The sequence below is a fragment of the Lactuca sativa genome, chromosome 1 (genome assembly GCF_002870075.4).
Source record: "Lactuca sativa cultivar Salinas chromosome 1, Lsat_Salinas_v11, whole genome shotgun sequence".
Lineage (NCBI taxonomy): Eukaryota > Viridiplantae > Streptophyta > Magnoliopsida > Asterales > Asteraceae > Lactuca > Lactuca sativa.
The window spans coordinates 67,431,880-67,452,073 of NC_056623.2; the positions used below are offsets into that span (position 1 = coordinate 67,431,880).

The 20,194-nt window shown below is 35.1% G+C and overlaps 1 protein-coding gene and 1 non-coding gene across 2 annotated transcripts; both read right to left on the reverse strand.

Annotated features, from left to right (window-relative positions):
* Positions 1-1,229: 1,229 nt before the first annotated feature.
* LOC111915241 (U6 spliceosomal RNA) lies at positions 1,230-1,336 on the reverse strand. The gene has a single exon (XR_002858107.1). It is a non-coding gene; the product is annotated as a U6 spliceosomal RNA (small nuclear RNA).
* A 1,624-nt stretch (positions 1,337-2,960) lies between these two features.
* On the reverse strand, positions 2,961-4,416 carry LOC122197369 (uncharacterized). The gene is made up of 3 exons (XM_042901213.2): positions 4,175-4,416; positions 3,466-3,627; positions 2,961-3,362 (listed from the first exon to the last, which is right to left on the reverse strand). Exons 1-3 carry the CDS (start codon positions 4,410-4,412, stop codon positions 3,349-3,351), a joined length of 414 nt encoding a protein of 137 aa, XP_042757147.1. The 5' UTR covers positions 4,413-4,416; the 3' UTR covers positions 2,961-3,348.
* Positions 4,417-20,194: the final 15,778 nt, after the last annotated feature.

Genomic DNA, 20,194 nt, shown 5'->3' on the forward strand with positions numbered 1-20,194 from the left:
GGAGCAAGAAAATGGTATTGTCTGGCTTTGTTTCTGGTGGAATCAACTTCAAGAGGATGAATATATTATGAAGACAAGTCGTTTGATGGAATCAACTTCATATGAGGAAGTTCAAATATTTCTTCTTATTCAATATTGATAAACTATAAATTTAAATCCTGTCGTTGATGATATTGAAGACATAAAGAGACAATAAAAAGCATAATAAGAAAGGAGAATTCACATTTTATGTTTATTTGATGAATATAACATACTTCATAATAAAGAGACAATAAAAGGCATAATAAGAAATACTTCATTGATGAATATAACATACTTCATAATAAGGAAGGAGAATTTACATTTTATGTTTATTTGATGAAGGTGATGGATGTAAACTTGATTCTGGAACTCTCAGTCTACCAACGTTAGAGTTTAATTGGATGATTGAAGGTAATTTTGGTTCTTGAAACGAGACTCAAGATATCATATTTTGGCATGGCTAGAAGCTTTGGAGGAAACGAGACTCAAGCAAAAGTAAACACACAGAGAGTTGTTGGCACATAGTAAGCTAGATGATGCAATTGTATATAAATGAGTTCATTTTTTATAACATTTACTCACTTTTGGAATAATTATTTGTATTTGACATATTGGTGAAATGAATTATCTTTGTTATTTATTGTATTTTATTTTGTATTATGAGATTTTTAATGGATTATTTAATTTGAAAATTAGTAAATCTATAAATAATATTTTTTTTAAACATTTAAAATTATGATAAGCAAAAATGTGTGTCATCTTCATTTATGACATAGCCTTTCTTGACAGGGGCTTTCTTGATACGCATTGCATGTCATTAACACGCGTGTCGTAAGGTTACGACACGCGAATACGTGTCGTCTTCCTTTATGACAGGGTCTTCCTTGATACGCATTGCGTGTCGTAAACGCGCGTCGTAATTGCACGTTGTAAATGAGCGTCGTAAATGCGCGTCGTCTATAGACGACGTGCAAAAGTGCGTTGTCTCTCTTTATGACAGGGCCCTCCTTGACGCGCATTTGCGCGTTGTCTGAGCCTTTTACGACGCGCAATGAGCGTCGTAAAAAGCTGTTTTTCTAGTAGTGATGGAATCCACATGTTGTCTGATCATGACTTCAGTAGATGAACTACCAAAACGTAAGAATTGCAATTGAACTCTATTAGCATTTGAAAATAGAATTAGGGTTCCAGAGAAGACGACGAAGGGTTTAAATTTTTTTTGGACCATTTCTCGATTTGTGTGTGTCATCCTTACGCAGGGGCATGCTAATATTCTCTGTATCGTTCCAATTTTATCGGATGTCCCCAAAGGGACGACTATAGATGAAGAGTTTCGCCATATAGAGAAGTAGCAGGTTATATGGGACGACTCGAGTTTTAAACGAACTAGTTTATTGTTGATGGTCATATATTCTCAATGTCTTTAAATTTAGGGTTAATGACTTAGGAGGGTAATTAGGTTTCCAGTTTGTCCGTATTAGGTCACTAAGGTTTTTTTTTTGTGCGTATTAGACCAATATGGTTGTTATTACCATTTACAAATAGTCATTTTTACCGGTTAAAATTGGTAAAAAGACTATTTCTAAACAGTAATAACAACCATATTGGTCTAATACGCACAAAAAAAAACCTTAGTGACCTAATACGGACAAACTGAAAACCTAATTAACCTCCTAAGTTATTATCCTGTTTTTTAAACCCTGATAGTTTGGTTTGTAAAGGTTATTTCTGAAGTAATTAGGGAGAGTAGTTTTTGAATTTGGAGATTGTTTTCTCGGGGAAAATTTTCTAGTCTAAGAACATCTACTTTTGATTATTGCCAATTATTTATTCTAGTTTCAAGTTTCTTAATCATCATAACGAAGATTTAGTCGTTATGTGCGGCTAAATCACAACATTCAAATATTCAGGTTTATCTTGTGTACTTGGGTTTGAATGGTGTGAAATTATCATGATAGGCTCCTTTGAACGGTTTGTTTCTATAATTCTTGTGTTTATTTTTAGATTTGACTTGGAGTATTAGATTTTCGATAGAACTCACCACTTCGTTAATTATCTAATGAATTTTTTTAAGATTTAGAATCATGGTATAGTTCTAAATCTTGGTAAAAGAAACAAATAATGACATTGTTTTTGTAAAAGTTTTCGATTAAATTATATACTCATACATATAGTACCGATCAAAAATTATCATAGTTGGCACTTCCATCCACATCACTGTGATATACATTCAAAGTCTAGAAATTAATGACCTTAAAGTAGTATGTTAGGTTTAATCATGAACAACATTTGATTAGATACACAAATGGAAGGGTAGTCAAAACGGGTAGAGAATCTTGATCATAAGTAAAATCAAGTAAAATCCTCTATGGTTTTGTAGTGATCATAAGTAAAATCACAATATATAGAGGATACTCTTGATGTTAGAATGTTTTTTATTCTCTATTTATCTCATTTCTTCTTACTCGTAGTGACAATTTATGCAACACGTATATATTTAAGTTTAAGTCATAACTATTCGAGCATTTTTGCATATTTTGTTAATACTAAACCCTATGGATACGACTTGTACTTCCACTGTTACAATTCTTCATGTAACATGTCTAGGTTTATAAATCATATTTTTATTTGTTTACTTCTACAACCAATACTAAAGTATATTGGTAAAAACTGACCCATACGATCTGTTCGTTTGCTAAAAGAGACATTTTTATTTTGCTCTAATATAAAAGAGAAAACCTAGCCTATATAATTGTATATTTAAAAAATGATTTATGATTTTAATTAGTAATTCTAACTTGGATTTTTTTAAAAAAATATATAATAATGTTTATGGACAAAACAAAACCAAAAAACAACCATGTTGAATGATCAAGAACCAAAATGAATAACATAAACATGACAAAAAATGAAGGTCAAAGAGCAGAAACCAAAAGGCATTTACACATAATAAAACCATCATTAATTTGCCAAACTTCAAATACAAGCATACAACATGAAAACGTGCTGCATATATTACATTGAGATCTTTCTCCATTCTCCAATACTAAGAAACTTACATGATTAAAATTTAAAAGCCACAGTTGGATATATATTATCACAATAATTTAGAATCAAGAACGTACTAAAATGCTTCGATTTGTTTGTTTTATCGGATGATGTCGCAGCCAATATAAATAAATCATAATCACATGCATTTTAGTATATTCTTAACTTGATATTTATACGAGTAATCATGCAAATAGAAAAAAAAACAACACAAAACCATAGATATCTCAACTTTAACTTATACTTGAGCGACACCATTGTTGGAATAGTCTTCATCCATTAAGCTTTTTTTCCTGATCACCAAATTCCGTATGTAAGAACAAATGAATGAGATGTTACATCAAGAAATAACCTTAACTTATCGTTTTATATGCATGATTAGAAGGAGCTAATTACCTTGTTTATGGCGCTTCTGAGTTAAATGAGAATGAGGATGCTTGTTGAGATTTCCATGGCGAACACCACCAGGTCGGTTTCGGTTTGGTGGAGGCCTATGAGAATGAGTTTCAGGTCCACGATAATCGATATCATAAACTTCTGAACCTAATCCATGTTTAACTGCACAAATTAACCAGAATCCTCATCAAATTTAACCAATCTAACAATTCAGATCGACGAAGATTAACATAAATGAGAAGTTTATATATAGACGCAAGAAAAGAGAGCCATGGCGAGTTTTGTCTAGAATTTGATATGCGACTTTACTGATGAATCATACCGATCGGATGAATGATGATTTATGAATAGCAAATTCCATCACATTGCGATAGTAAGTAGAGCTAGATTAGCTCAGATTCAAGTTTATAAGATATTATATATCGAAAATCAGAATTCAAATACCTACGAGGCGGATTTACAGAAAGCACAAAATCAATCTGAACATAAAATTCTGAATAGACGTGCAATTCGACGAATTAAATCTCTAGCCTGGCTTAATCATGCGGAAATCATATGATTCATCAGTCGTTGATGGTTCGATCGGTTAAATCACTTAAAAAAATCAGTAACTCTAAACGAAAACCAAGGAATATCAACGAACTTCGATTTCCTGTTTTGATGTGACGAACGAAATAGAGAGAAATGAAGCGTAATCAAACAAACAAACCTTTGGAGAAACCAGGCACTGCAAGTAGGAGGAAGATGATGAAAACAGTAGTCATGCAACTCTTCAGATCCATCGCAATTCGCAAATGTGTGTGTGTGTGTGTGTGAGAGAGAGAGAGAGAGAGAGAGAGAGAGAGAGAGAGAGAGGAGGTGGTGGTGATAAATGCAAGAGAGGAGTGTAATGACGGAGAAGCGTGGTGGTGGATGGAGGAGGAGGTAATGGGCGTCTCTATAAGCATTTGAAACCGTCACCATCTTCACAGCCTATTACTTGCTATGATGTGTAGTACTCATCTTAGACTTTATTTTTCAATTTATTTTTATTAATTTTTACATGCATTTTTTTTTTAAAGAAAAGTTCTAAAACGAAATTGTTTTATGTATTTAACAAAAAGTTTATTTTTTCCCAACTTTAAAAAAGGAAGATAAATTTATCGTTTTCTCCCAAATAAATAGTAACATTGTAGAACCGACCATTTCCATCAAGAGCTTTAAGGACTCGTTGCTTAACTATATATGTAATTGATATTAATAGAAAGGAGAAAAATAGTGATTTGACATCTATTTTGTCTTGGGATTTTATTTAATTAATCTAAATATTTAATATTAATCAAACTAAATATAATTATAATATGTTAGATTATAGATGTTTAAAATGATGATAGAGTTGTAAGTATTGTAGTATTCAAAATGTTTTTTCATATATAAATAGTTTAAATTTAAATTTAAAAAATAAAATAAAATAAATAATAATATACTACGTATGGGTTAACCCACTTGTCTAACAATTTGTTTAACAATACATTCTAACAAGAATGTCTTGAGTTCAATCTCAAACATATTAACTTGACGTTCTAAAAAAACATATCAAAATTAAAATACAAGATCTAAAATCAACATACTAACTTTTCAACAACATAATTAAAGAGTATTTCAAATTTATATATAGAATCGAACATATTATTTACTTTTATTTGTCCCTTCCAAATTGGAACATATTATTTACTTTAATTTATAAGTAAATAAATATATTCCTCAATCCAAATGTCAACTAGTTGGGGAAAAAAGTAAATGGGCTTTAATAGTGGGCCCAACAAGTAAAGAAGTTAGTTGGGCTGACATAGATGCTGAAAAGATTAGTCCTTTTTGTAGGCGTGTATATTGAATAGGATTTTTAAAAAATATCTCAATTTAAAAATTCTGACTTTTAATTATTTTCTAATTTGTACATATTTCACTTTTTAATCATCGGAAAAATAGTTTAATTATAGGCGGCGTCATTTAGTTTTAATTGGGGTAATGAATTGAAAGAATAATATATATTTTGTCGCAGAGGTTTTTTTTTCTCATATTTAACTATTAGTTTGTTTTTTTTTTTTGTCTACATTCAGTTATAAGTCTTTATAGGGGTAATGAATTGAAAGAATAATATATATTTTGTCGCAGAGGTTTTTTTTCTCATATTTAACTATTAGTTTGTTTTTTTTTGTCTACATTCAGTTATAAGTCTTTATAACTGGCTACTTCAGATTCAACTGAAAAAATAACTTAATAGGGTAATATAATTTTCAATTTGTACACGTTTAGTACTTAATGTTTTCGTACACATTAAGTCTTTATAACCGGTATCTTCATATCCTTAAGACAATCATTGATGAAGTATTCTTATATGTCGCTCGTTCTTCACTTATATCAGTAACCTAATTCATGAATCGCTCAAATAATATTGATGTTTGATGTAACCCGAAAAATCGTCATGAGGTTGATTGAGTCGAGATCTTGGATATGTGTTTCGATGCAGCTAGCGATCCCCGATGTGATTCCTGTTACACTCATAAACGAGAATCGTTAGGGTCGCCCCATGAATTGCTTCCCGCGAGTGGCCTCCGATGATCAAGTCAGTATCGATACAAAATATGGTTTGGATCCTTCGAGAGGAAGGACTCTAAATGTATATATGTACGATGTGTATGTAGAAAGAGTTTGTGTACACCCGTGTTCCATATTGGTTTTACTGTTATCAAGGACCAAAAGATGAAGTTTTTGAGGAAACTCTGTACCACGACGTAGTGCAAGGATGCACACGACATGTAAATGATTAATTGGACCACATGTTTTATTTGAACCACCACGACGTAGCCAAGGAAGACCACGACATGACAACTGTTCTGGCCCAAGCCCATGATTCTTTTAGGGCTTGCTTCATATTTAAACCCCTCTAAGTAATTTCTAGGGTTCGTTTCTAGCCTCCAACACCCTTATACCTTAGATAAACCCTAGTCCTCATTCCCTTAGTGATTTGTGGCCTTTTGGGAGCATTTGATAGCTTGGAGAAGAAGAGAAGAATGAGAAGAAGGCGCTCTATTGTTGGATCTTTCAAGGAAGCAACACAATCATCATCTCACATAGCTTCTGGACCTTTGTAAGTGTCAAAGGCCTAATCTTTTTGGCTTAAAGTTGCTAGATCTAGAATATTGTCCCATGTTCTTCATGTTTGAGCAAGTTTGAAAGGAAGGAGCTCATAAAGTTGGCAACTTTATGACTCTCCTGAGTCCCAAGAGCATCATATGTTGTATATCTAGACTTTGGTTAGACTTCTTATCATTGCATGAGTTTTTGGGCATTTTTAGCTTATTATACCCTAAAATGGATTCTAGACATGTATTTGCAAGCATGTCTATAAAGCTTTCATCTTTATGATATATTTGATATTAGAAAACCCTTATGGAGTGATTGGGTTAAGGTCTTTCCAGATTAAGGGCTTAATGGTTAAGACATGGTGGTCTTTGGCTTATTTTGGCCCGAGGGTGGGAGATCTTGATCTCTGTGGGTGTCTTAATGGATAAAGTTGGAAACTTTATCCATATAGACCATGAATGGACCAGATATGAGCTTTGGAGCTCTTAGAATCAAAGAAAGTGACTTAATCCATTAAGTTGCTGGAAACACAGTGTGACATCCCCATTTTTACGGCCAGAAAAGACCGATTTGTTTATGCTTTATTTGAAAATCAGAGTATACTTTTGAAGAAATATGTTGCAGAATTTGTTCCCAAAAATATGATAAGTAAATCATCAAAGCATTCCTAATGGAATGGGTTTTCATTATATTAAAAACACTAGGATGTCATTATTAATACAATACATAAGCATAAAGATAAATAGTACATGCCTTACAACATCTATTATTATAATGGTCTATAATCCATAGATCTCTCATCAGATCAACACTCTTGTCATGTGCTCTTTTGCCACTACTTGTAATGCAAGAAACTGAGTGGGTCAGGCTTGGGAGCCTGGTGAGCACATAGGGTTTTCAACCCACAATAATTAAGTTTATTAATTTCGTCAAATCATTCAACCCGATTACTTATTCCCATTATCCTCACTTTTTGTCACTAAAACATCTAATCCAAGGGACCTATCCTAAGGATCATCGTCGGGAAGACAATACTGCTTAGGGATTCCTCAACAATATATATCAATAAGACAACCATGAGGGGGATGGAGTATACCGGTGAACACATCGTTCACAAATACCTACAGGTTGCGAGCCTGCCAACGTTCTACTAAACTGTCTAGAATATTCTGTGGTCGTCATTGATACTCTGTTGGATGACTAAATCAACTTAAACATCGAGGTCTCATCATTTTACTTCATCGCTCATCATTTACTTCATCTACCCATCTTTCCCACATATTGATAGGTATAAATACATATACAGTTTAAATCAAGTAAAAAATGTATACATCGTTCATCCAGCATGGATATCAAGAACGCAGATAATATGCACATATATCACGTATTTGAAATACTTCATATCTATGTGTAAGATGAAAGTAACTATGAACTCACTTGTTAAAGTGATGACTCAAAACTCGGGCAGCGCTTCGCTTTTAACAATTTTATATTCCTTCGACGAAATCTAGTATCGTTATCACTAGATCTTAGTCTAATATTTATTGCGACTAATTATTAACTCTACGAGCTATATTGTTTTATAAGTGTTAAACGATAGTTTTCAATTATTATGTACATACATGGGCCGGACATGAAATACCGGAGGGCATGACCATTTTGGCATTAAAACTGTTATGAAATCTAACAACCATATGCCACCCTTCAAACCAGATTCTCCGTACAGCAAGTAGTTAAAAGATATTATAATAACACTTTATATTTTATAATACTTAGCACATATATTGTTTATAGGTTCATAATAACGATATTGAAATTAAACATAAGTTATACTTAAAGTATGGTAAGCATAACTCACTTCCAATGAGGTTTAGCTAGGAACCGAGATCTGCGGGGGCATAACTTCCGAGCCGAAATCTCTTCTTCTCGGAGCCTTCTAGCACTCCGGGACTCGCCTCTAGCACTTAGGAAGTACTAGGGAAGGGGAGGGATAATTTTGGAGTATTAAGAGAGAAAAGAAGGGTAAAGGTGTGAAGAAATGAGGATGCTCTCGCATCTATTTATAGTTGAACTCCTCAGACTACGTTGGGCATAGCTTCGGAGTACGTTGTGTGTATGAGGGGGAAGTTGTCAGCTCCGCATGTGAGACCGTGGGGAGAAAGCAAGGGTCCGGATGGCGCCTGTAACACCGTAAATTTTCAAACAAAATTTTCACTTTAAAACCTCATAATTCTCATTAACACTTTTCACAAAAACCCCAAAGTATCAATTTATCAAAACACATATCCATTAGGGGTGTCAAACGGGTAAAATTTTTGGGTTTCGGGTAGAACGGGTATTTCCTTAAAAAAATAATTCCCGATACCCGATCTATATTGTAATTTGGCTTTTCGGGTTTCGGGTATTCGGGTTTGAGGTCGGGTCGGGTAATTATCGGGTATACCCGAAACTTTCTTAAATGACACTTATTGATAATTTATTTATTTGTCTTTTTTTTTTTTACATGTTGGTTGGTTTAATAAAGAATCCGGTAGGAAAATACTCCATACAATTAACAAGTACATATAAAATAACAATACAAATCATTATAATATGTTATGTACTTTTTTAATACCATTCCGTGCGATAGTGAGAAACTGAGAATTGTGATGACGGTTCAGGACTTCAGCTTTAGCGTCGTATTCCCTTTGCAAGTTTGCGTCGACTGTCGAGTCGTTGTTCATAAGAAGGAAACGAATGGTTTGGTTTTATTTGAAGTGTGCGTACGTGACTACATTTTATATTTGATATTATTTAAAAAATGAATTCGGGTATTCGGGTATACCCGAAAATAAATATTCATACCTAAAACCCGACCTATATTATTATCGGGTTAACCTATTACCCGAATGTTCATACCCGTTACCCATTCTACCCGAATTCGGAACGGGTCGGGTGTGTAGAACGGGTTTTGGGTTTTTTTGACAGGCCTAATATCCATAATCGTTAAATAAAAATCTAGGACCCTCAAAAACATAACTCCATATCATGTGTACAATCAAGCCGGCACCTTCCCACGATCTTGAAAAGTACCTGAAACACATATCACACAACACGGTAAGCACAAAACTTAGTGGGTTCCCCAAAATACCACACACACAAATAGTTAGCCTCTCATGGCTATGTCTCGATAAGGACCCTCTGGTCATGTGTCTCAATAAAGACCCTTCGGTCCCATAGCAAGGGTCGGACCCTCCAGTCCTGGTATCTCAGTGAGATCCCTCCGGTCTCACAACTCGGTTTGGACCCTCCGGTCCTAACTCAATAGAAGCACAGAACACCATACCGCATAAATCACAAAGACATAATGCATAATATCACAATACTCAATATAAGCACACAAGACCTTCCGGTCACACAAATTACCACTCAAGGTAAGTACAGTGAGAAGACTCACATCGTAAGCAAGCAAGGAAACTGAATACCCCTCGAACAGTCAAATCCCCGCGTACATGTAATAAGCATCTCTAATTAACACTTAAAGATCACAACTCTAATTAAACTCATGGTAGTCCCTCTTTAACTCTTGGGATGGGTAAAAGACCATTTTACTCCCCCATGACCTCTATCCCTCAAGTTTGACCAAACCCTAAAGGCAACAGAAGTAAACACTCGAGTCAACAGTCCTTGTTGACCCAACTCGTCAAGTGCATCTATGCGACTCATCGAGTCCACTATGTTCCTCAGAATCCTCATGAAAGTCCAACTCAACTCGTCGAGCTGACCCGTCAACTCGTCGAGTTAGCGTGTGTGCAGTCTCATCAGGAAAACCCTAGCTGACTCGTCGAGTCAGCTCATTGACTCGGTGATTCCATTCAGTCCGTATTCTCATTCAGACGATTTAAGGCATATCTACCACTCCAAACTCTAGATCTAGTCTTGCACGGCTTGAATGTCACGTAAAGCTTCGATCTTTACGTTCATGCATTGCATATTTGCTCCATAATGTCAATACAAGCTCCAACAAGGGTTTTGTGCTCATAGGCTTGCCTCTAGCTCCATAAAGCTTGGGTCTTTGGGCTCACAAGACCTCATACAATCCAGATCTGAGGTTTCAACCTCAAGATATGCTCAAGGGACTCAATAACACAATAAGGATGGGGAAAAACCTTTACATGGAACTAACCTTTAAAACCCATTCCGTACTTCATAACCCTCTAGGGGTCAACCTTGGTCAAGGTAAAATTCAACATCCAAGTCGTGGTCAAGGTCAACTTTCCAAGTTGACTCAACTCATTGAGTTGTCCTCCAACTCAGCGAGTTCCCATAAACCACAAAATCGCGATATCTCGCATTAACTCGTCGAGTTTTCCCCAAATTCGTTGAGACACTCCCAATAAACTCGTCGAGTTCGTCTGATGAACTCATCGAGTTCTTTAGTCTGTTAACCCCTTCTTAATGCATTAAGCCTTTATTCTTCATATCCAAACCCAATACTTTAGATCTAGACTGGAAATACCTTTTAGAAGGGTAAAGTTTCCATCTTTATCCATTAATCCCTTCCTAAAGAGAATATGCTCAAGCCCTAGACCAAAAGGGCCAACGTCTTAACCTAAAGACTACCAAAACAACAAGATAGACCATGAGGTCATAGATCTGGACTCTAGGGACAAAAAGATCACGTAAAGTTCCAGCTTTATCTTCATGCATGGCCATTAGAAGCTCCAAAGGCCAAAATGATGGTCTAAACATTGCATGGGACTCCTATCGCCATAAAGTTGGCAACTTTATGCCATGAAAACCCCTCAAGACCCCAGATCTGAAGTGTTAGCTCATTTGCGACGTCCAACTTCTATGGACCAAGATATCTGGACAAACCAAGCAAAATAGCCCAAAAAGAATATCTAATCAAATACAAGGAAAAGTTCAAGCTTTATACCATAAAAGTGTTGTGGATGAGGCAAAAATTCTGGATCTACAAGCTCCTTCTTGTTCCTTCAAGCTTTTCCTTCTTCCAGTGGCTTCAGCACCCACCAAAAACACCCAAAATGGCTCACAATCACTCAAAATAACTTTAGGGTTTCGAGATTTAGGGTTCGGATAGTGGAGGTTGGATATGAGGCTAAACCCTTGGGCTTAAGTTGTTTAAATAGGGTGCAAAGTCCTCCCCAACTCGTCGAGTTGATCCTCCCCAACTCGTTGAGTTGGTCTTCAAAAACGTACGCTCCAACGTTCCAACACGTCGAGTTTCTTTCCCCAAAATCGACGAGTTGTTCATTAGAAAAGGGTTTTACTTCCAAAATTGATCTTCTAGATTCCGGGTGTTACACCTTAACTCATTTTCTAACCCTTTTTTATTCAGCCTCCATCCCATTTAACCCTAAGTTCGAAATCCTTAGCCTCTTTTGTGTGAATTTCATGCCTTGGTGTGATTTTTGGTGTGTCTTGGAGAATAAGGAGATCTTGTAAGAAGCATTTCTTGGCTTGAAGCTTGTGGATCCAAGCTCTAATCATCTTCATCAACTTGCAGGAGGTATAAAGCTTCTAACTTGATGACTCTATTTGTTAGATCTACTTTAGGGCTTGTTTTGGGTTTATGATGGTCCCTTGAGTCATCCTTGTGAGTATGAGCTACATCAGGAGCTTAAAATGTTAGATCTTAGCATTTATGAGGTTGTTGGTGCGTAAAAATGTCATCTTGATGGGTTTTGATGAATCATGCTTAAGTTGGTGTTCATATTATGAGTTTAGATGGATAAAAACGGGTTTTGGGTCCCATTAAGACATGCAAATGAGTAAAGTTAGGAAGTTTATGGATTAAGACCTTATTTAGATGTTAGATATGAGTTTGGACGTTTTGGTCTTAAGCATTAAGTGCTTAATGAGAGATTTTGGCCATCTGGTGAGTACGTTGGGCGTATGTATGCGTACGCTTAGCGTAATGCATGGGTTCTCATTTAGCCGTTGTGATGGATTGTACATTGTGCTTCATTAGGTCGTACACAGGGCGTACGAGTTTGGTACACAGGGCATACTCACGAGACCCTATTTTTGGGCCTTTTAGGGGTTGGGCCATGAGTTGCTGGGTCATATATGGGGAAGCGTAAAATGGTCTTTTACCTGTTAGATTGATAGAAAATGAATTGGACCTTGGATTTTGGGAATTTGCCTTAGTTATTGATTAAGGATAATTTGGTTGTGTTTAGTTTGAGGAATTTGGTAGCAACAACGTGTGCATTTTGGTTATCTTGGGTTGAGGTGAGTCTTCTCCTAGTGTTTGGCGGGCCGAAGGCACCAATGCCAGCCTATGGACTATTGTTTTTTGTATGCTAGCTGTTTGTGTGACTCTTGCATATGTTGTATGTGTTTGTATGTATATCGGGCGAGGCTTGATGAGTGTGTTGGGTGAGGGTCATCACATGTTACTGACATATTTGTACCAGGCGGGGCTCGATGAATACCGGACGAGGCCCGATGCCGAGCGGGGCTTGATGGATGCTGGACAGGGCCGGATGTATGTATGATATGTAAGGTATGTGATATTTTGGAGAACTCACTAAGCTTTGTGTTTACGGTTTATGTTTATGGTTTCAGGTACTTCCGGTTCGAAAGGGAAGTGCCCAATTTGATCGCAGCGCATCCACCCATGTTTCCAACTTTATGATTCCGGGATTATACTCTAATAACTGTTTTTGTTCTGATATACTTTTGAATGATTGAAAAGGATAATTGGTGTTTCTAGTTGAATTAAAAATGAAATTTTTACCTTATAATTTTTGGGACATTACAAATACGAACATACGAAAAGACATACATAAACAAGCATATTGAGTTAGACATTCATTTCATTTAGCACCAATGTACCAAACATATTGAGACACACATTAATTTAATTCGTGACAATGTTGCTTTTGATCACATATGTGTACTTCAAGTTCCCTCCTCTGCTCAGTAAACTATTAGTTTTACGAAGTGGCTACCTACTTCTCTTTTCACTTATTTCAGAGATAATTTGAACGTTCGAACATCTCCTCCCAATAAAATTGTATATATGTCTTTGTTGTATGTTAAACTGTAACGTCCCAAAAATACGAGCCAAAAATTTCATTTTTTTAAAACATATACTTACTAAAGCATTAGGAATAAAACGTTCATCGATCATAACATTTCATGAAAGATACCACATGTCTGGAAAACACTTTCATAAACATAATAATGTCAGAGTACAAATCCCCATGAAGATCTCATAGTGCGGAATACGAGGCATGTGTGTGATGGGCCGCTACCGCGCCAGCTCCTTCCCCTTCGAAGAAGAGGTACCTGAAACCAAAATTGAAAACTGTAAGCACGAAGCTTAGTGAGTTTCCCCCCATAATACCGCATACCATACAAACATACAATGAACAGCTAGGAGATATGGGCCTCGCCCACACTCATGAAGATACGGGCCTCGCCCACACTCCGCTAGCTGGGAGATACGGGCCTCGCCCACACTCCGCTATCTGGGAGATACGGGCCTCAACCACACTTAGCTGCTAAACCATAACATATAAGTATCACACAGACAACGAGTATAGACAATTCTATCATACTGGCATATATCATAATCAACTCAACCAAGAGATACGGGTTCGGCCCACACTCCGATACTAACTTATCGTCTATACGGGCCGGCCTTAGTGCCTTAGACCCGTTACTACTTGAAGGAAACTCACCTCGAAGAGTAGCTACCAACGGTCTGACTGCTAGACGTCTAGCTGTTGCACCGGTAATCCTCCGGCTACAAACCCATAAACATAGATTAGCCACTCATAAATACCCTTAGGTCAATTGACTGACCCATCCCTGGTCCAAGGTCAACTCTTGGTCAAAGTCAACTTCCAGTTGACTAAACTCGCCGAGTCCTTCTCCTACTAACCCGGTTATACTCGCCAAGTCCCTCTTTCCACTCACTAAGTCACCCTTGACTCACTACTCGGGACTATGGAACCGACTCGTGATCCGACTCGCCGAGTCCGAGAGCAACTCGCCGAGTTCCACGAGCAGGTCTCCTACTCGCTTCCAATCCTCACCAGAACATCCCGCAAGAGGATTTGGGGTTTTGGGACTACGTTACACTGTTAATCCCGCGTGCAGATACGAAGGGTTGGACCTTCAACACTTAAACCCCTCATACTCAGTGAAAGTTCATATGACTCGCTGAGTTTGAAGAACAACTCGACGAGTTCCAGGCAATCTTCATAGGACTCGCCGAGTTGTTCTTCCAACTCGCCGAGTCTAAGGCCATCTTCATAGAACTCGCCGAGTCCCTACGACCCACTTCCCATACAAACCAAAACTGAGACATGCAACGCTTCTAACCCATAGATCTATGCTCCTAGGGCATGCTTATCACGTAAAGTTGCAAACTTTACGTGCATGCATGGCCCTATGAGCTCAAGAGGGCAAATCCAAGCTCTTTGAGGGGTCATACACTCAATAGGGACCTCAATAACCCCAACCACAGAGACTTTATACTTCTAGGATGTCCATAAGATCCCAATATGAAGTCCTTTTAGAACTTAAAGCATAAATACATGGAATTTGAGGTTTTAGGGCTTGAAACCACTAATTTGGGACAAAAAGGGGATCTAATGAACTAATGATCAAGGTAAGAACTTTTCTACCTGAATGGAAGCTTCTCACAGTGTAGATTCCGGATCTACCTCCCCTCCTTGCACACTTCAACCTCCTCTTCCTTCCTCTAAGCTCCAATCCTTCACCACAAGGCCAAAATCACTCTCAAGAACAATATGGGGGCTAGGGTTTCTCTCTACAGCTCTCTGGAAGTGTTAGGGACTAAGGAGGCCAAGTTAGAGCGTTTAAATAGGGTGCAAACTCCCGAATTAGGGTTTTTGTCCAAACAGGGTCTACTCGCTGAGTCCGGGGACCGACTCGCCGAGTACACAGTTGAAACCCCGCGCCTTATCCCGCTCCTACTCGGCGAGTTGGTCCTTCAACTCGCCGAGTCCAAGGCAAAAATACATAAAATTAAAATATTAATCACAAGAAGTACATACCAGGAACCAGATGCTACATAAACCTTGTATTATCTAATTACCATAATATTTAATGAATAGCATGTCAATGTAATAGATACAAATTTGACAATTCGGTATGTATTCGTGAACGAAGTGATAAAGTCTAACATCTCCACTAGAGTTACTTTATTGTTCATAATCCAAAATTCGAAATGAAATCATGTGTTTTGCCCTTTCATTGTCAATGTTGCAAATAATGTGATGACCATGTTGTGTTTACATTCAAATGACAGTTGGACCGACATGCAATCTCTATATTCATGGATTGGGACCCGTATATTGAAATTTATTAGAACACCTAATCAGGGTCATTAAATGTACAACTCATAAATATACATGATGATCAAAATCAATAACTATATCTGTGTATATGGTCTATAGTTGCTGCAACAAAAGAAGATGACGCATCTCAACAATAACAAGTCAACATTGTAATATATCGTTATTTTAATGAGATAATTATATAAACCCATAAATCCATCGAGTTTGTGCATGTGGTCTCGACTCTCGACCTTTTTTAAATCCGGTGAAAATAAACATAAAACTGCATGAAGGAAATAACGATAATTTTTTCATTTTGTTTATCACATGTCATGCACGTGATGTTTCTTTGGCTTGATTGTGCAATCAAAATATTTTGACTGAGATTGTTTGAAATTTAACTTTTGAGCGAATGATAATTTAAATAAATTACAAGTGGGCATCAACAAGATTTGTAATTTATTGGTTTTTTTTTTTCTGGTTGTCAAAGAACATAATTCATTTTCAAATATTTCGGCCATGGGCAACCAATTGTGGATTGGGCCTTTATTATGTCTATGACCCATTAAATAGTGTAATAACAAGTTAACAACATATATCAGAACTAAAAGTCAGAAGACGGGCGACACCTTCAGACTTCAGTTTAAAATTAATTTGGGCATACAAAGTATTTCGATATAAATTCACAAAAAACATTATAATATGTTAAAGAGACAAATGTTTTTAGACAAACTAATTCGCTTCTAATTGTTTTTGTATACCATATTTTTGTTTTCTTATTTATTTATTTATTATCTAAAGAATTATTATATAACTTTTATTAAAATATGGTAGTTGTTAAGTTTTATTATATGTTTAGTAGTAAGATACTTTTATAATATTTTTATAATATTGGATTGCATAGATTATAGATTATATACATATATTTTCGTAATATATATATATATATATATATATATATATATATATATATATCATATTATATCATACTATACTATAAAGGAAATATTTTTTCTTTCATCACATTCATTTGAAACTCTCATTCATTTTTCCTTTTACCACATTCATTTGAAACTCCCATGACTTTTTAATTTCTTTCTAATAATGATTACAAGTTGGTTAATAAGGTTAAATAAATATCAAACCTAATGTGTAATCATATATAAACAAAATTTCAATATTAAAAAATATCTTTATTTTTACATATAAAGTTATGTTTTTTAACTTTTAACATATTATACTGAATTTATTAATTTTAATATATTGTTGGATGTAAACCATTATCATTTTAAAGTTATAAATTTTCAAGAATTTGTATAAAATTCTTAAATTATTAATTTAAATATCATATTACATGGTTAACTTAAATATAAAATTTTAGTTTAACTTAAACAACCTAAAAAATATTTGGTAAATAATTAAAAGTGATAAATTGTAATGTCTTTCTAATAATGATTATATTTTGGTTAATAAGGTTAAATAAATATCAAACCTAAAGTGTAACTATAAATAAACTAAATTTCAATATTAAAATAATATTTTTACTTCTATTTATAAAGTTATGACTTTAACTTTTAACATATTATACTTAATTTATAAAATTTAACATGTTATTATATGTAAACAATTATTAGTTTAAAGCTACAACTTTTGAACAGTTTAGACAAAATACTTAAATTGTTAATTTAAATATAACATTGTGGTGTCAACTTAAATATAAATTTCAGTTCCACTTAAAAAACCAATGAATATTTTATGAATAGTTAAAAGTGATAAATTGTAGTGCTAAATGGAAAAACTAAATTGTAATATCAATTTAACTAAAATATTCCTAAAGATATTTTTATAATCCTTAAAAGTTTTCAAATAAGTAGCTTAAAATAACTTATAATAACAATAGTGAAAAATACCTCTATATAAATGATTATATTGTTACCTTTAAAATCAAAAAATAATGTTTGATGTTTTAAGTAATTATAAGAAAAAACATCATAAATGGTCCATGTGGTTACCCAAAATCTGAAGCTTAGTCCTCATGGTTTATAAACCTCATAGATGGTCCCTGTGTTTTCAAAACTTTTGATGTTTGGTCCCTTTTGTTAACTCCGTTAAGTTTGTCCATTAACTGAATGGTATTTTCGTCATTTCACAACCACATGGACCATTTAAGATGTTTTCTTGTATTTTTTAAAAAAAGAAAAAACTAAACATAATTAAATATATAAAAGGTCTCTCTCTCTCTCTCTCTCTCTCTCTCTCTCTCTTTCCCTCTCTCTCATATAAACACAAGCACCAAAATCTGCAACACCATAAATCTCCCCGCTTTTGATGTATGGTTCAAGAATGAGTATATGCTCCTTATTTCCAGCTTTTTTACTATTACAAAAATGGATTAGTGTTGATTTACCCTAGAAAACAAAGACATTCGACCATTTATTACACAAGAAATACAATCTTTGTTTTAATTTTCAACATCTCTTTTTTCAGCTTATTGAAATCAATTACTTAGGGTTCTAGAAACATAATGAATATCCCAAAAACAAACCTGATGATAATCCCAAAAACAAACCATAAAAATCCCAAAAAATCAAATTGACGCCCTATAAAGTAGGAAGAACAACGATCATCATCATCTGGTCCATCTGAATCGATGTCACCATGATGCCGATGTAGTTGCAGGTTTGAGGCAACAGTCTCCTATGGTGATGGCAGTTTAAGTTGCATGTTTCAGAACAAGAACAAAGGAAGGAGAGGTGGAGTATATGGTGTTTTTGCGCTTCAGAACATATTAGATGAATGATGGGTTTTTCGATCTGGTGTTGGTGATTGAGGCCTCTTTTGTCGCATCTTCTGATGAGATTTTAGTAGGAGTCAAAAATCAAGATAATATGGAAACCTCCTCTAATCACATGAGTATGGATGTTCAAGATCCCATAAATCCTTTTAAAGGTTCTCCGGTTGACCTCCTCCCACATTCACAACCTATAATGGAGTTTTTAAAAAAAGATGGAATGATGGAAGAGTTTACTGAATATGATAATGAGACCCAGGTGGATGTCGATGTATCTGTGTTCATCTCCTTTAACCTTGCTTTTCACGAATTTGGGTTTTGTCGTGAAGAAAACAGATGGGAGTTTTACAAGTAAAAGAATTTAGCATCAAATGTTGGCGGCGATGCCCAGTCGTCCGCTTTTCCGGCGTCGGAATCCTCCTCCCCCCCCCCCCCCCACGGTTGCGTCATCTATTGATATCGGCGATGGGCATCTTTTTCCGGTTGATTGTCAGTCAACCCCTCCTGTGACGATCCAATCTAATTTTGGAAAAGATTCCACTGCTTCGGGTGGAAAGGCTCTTGCGTCAATAGCTTCCTGTATGGGAATGGGAGATTTCACTAATTCAGAAAGCCAAACTTGTCATTCTTCAAGATCCCCTTAGTGCTTGAGGTCAACGAGAGAGAGAGAGAGAGAGAGAGAGAGAGAGAGAGAGACCTTTTATATATTTAATTATGTTTAATTTTTTCTTTTTTTTAATATGAGAAAACTTCATAAAATAGTCCATGTGGTTGTGAAATGACGAAAATACCCTTCAGTTAACGGACAAACTTAACGGAGTTAGCAAAGAGGACCAAACATCAAAAGTTTTGAAAACACAGGGACCATCTATGAGGTTTTTAAACCATGAGGACTAAACTTCAGATTTTGGGTAACCACAGGGACCATTTATGATGTTTTTTCTAATTATAATGATAGAAGTTAAAATGTTAAACAAATAAATTTAAAAAATTTAATTAACAATAACAACAACAATAAATAACATTAAACCATATATTATATTTAATTTTGTTCATGAGTAACTCGCAGTTGGAAAATCATTCAAACGATTAAGATTATGTAGTTATAATAGATGTATATATATATTATCATATAATTCAAAATAGCCAATATATTATATCAATTTAGTATACAAATTATTATATCATATTTAACGACAATGTTATTGTTATATTTAGAAAAACATATATTTGTAAAGATTTCAACTATATAGGTATTTCTGCGCAACGCGCGTGCATTCGCCTAGTTTAACATAATAAATGAAAATGATTTTTGCCACATGTCATGTTCTCCATGCATGTGTCACATGTAATTTTCTTAGATATTGTGGACTAGTTGTGAGACTCATATATTATATGGGTTAATTAAAAAAAAGTTAAATATGAAGGTCTAAATAATTGAGAACTTTGAATTGATAAAAATTTCGGGAGCTCGCCAATTAGTTAACCATAG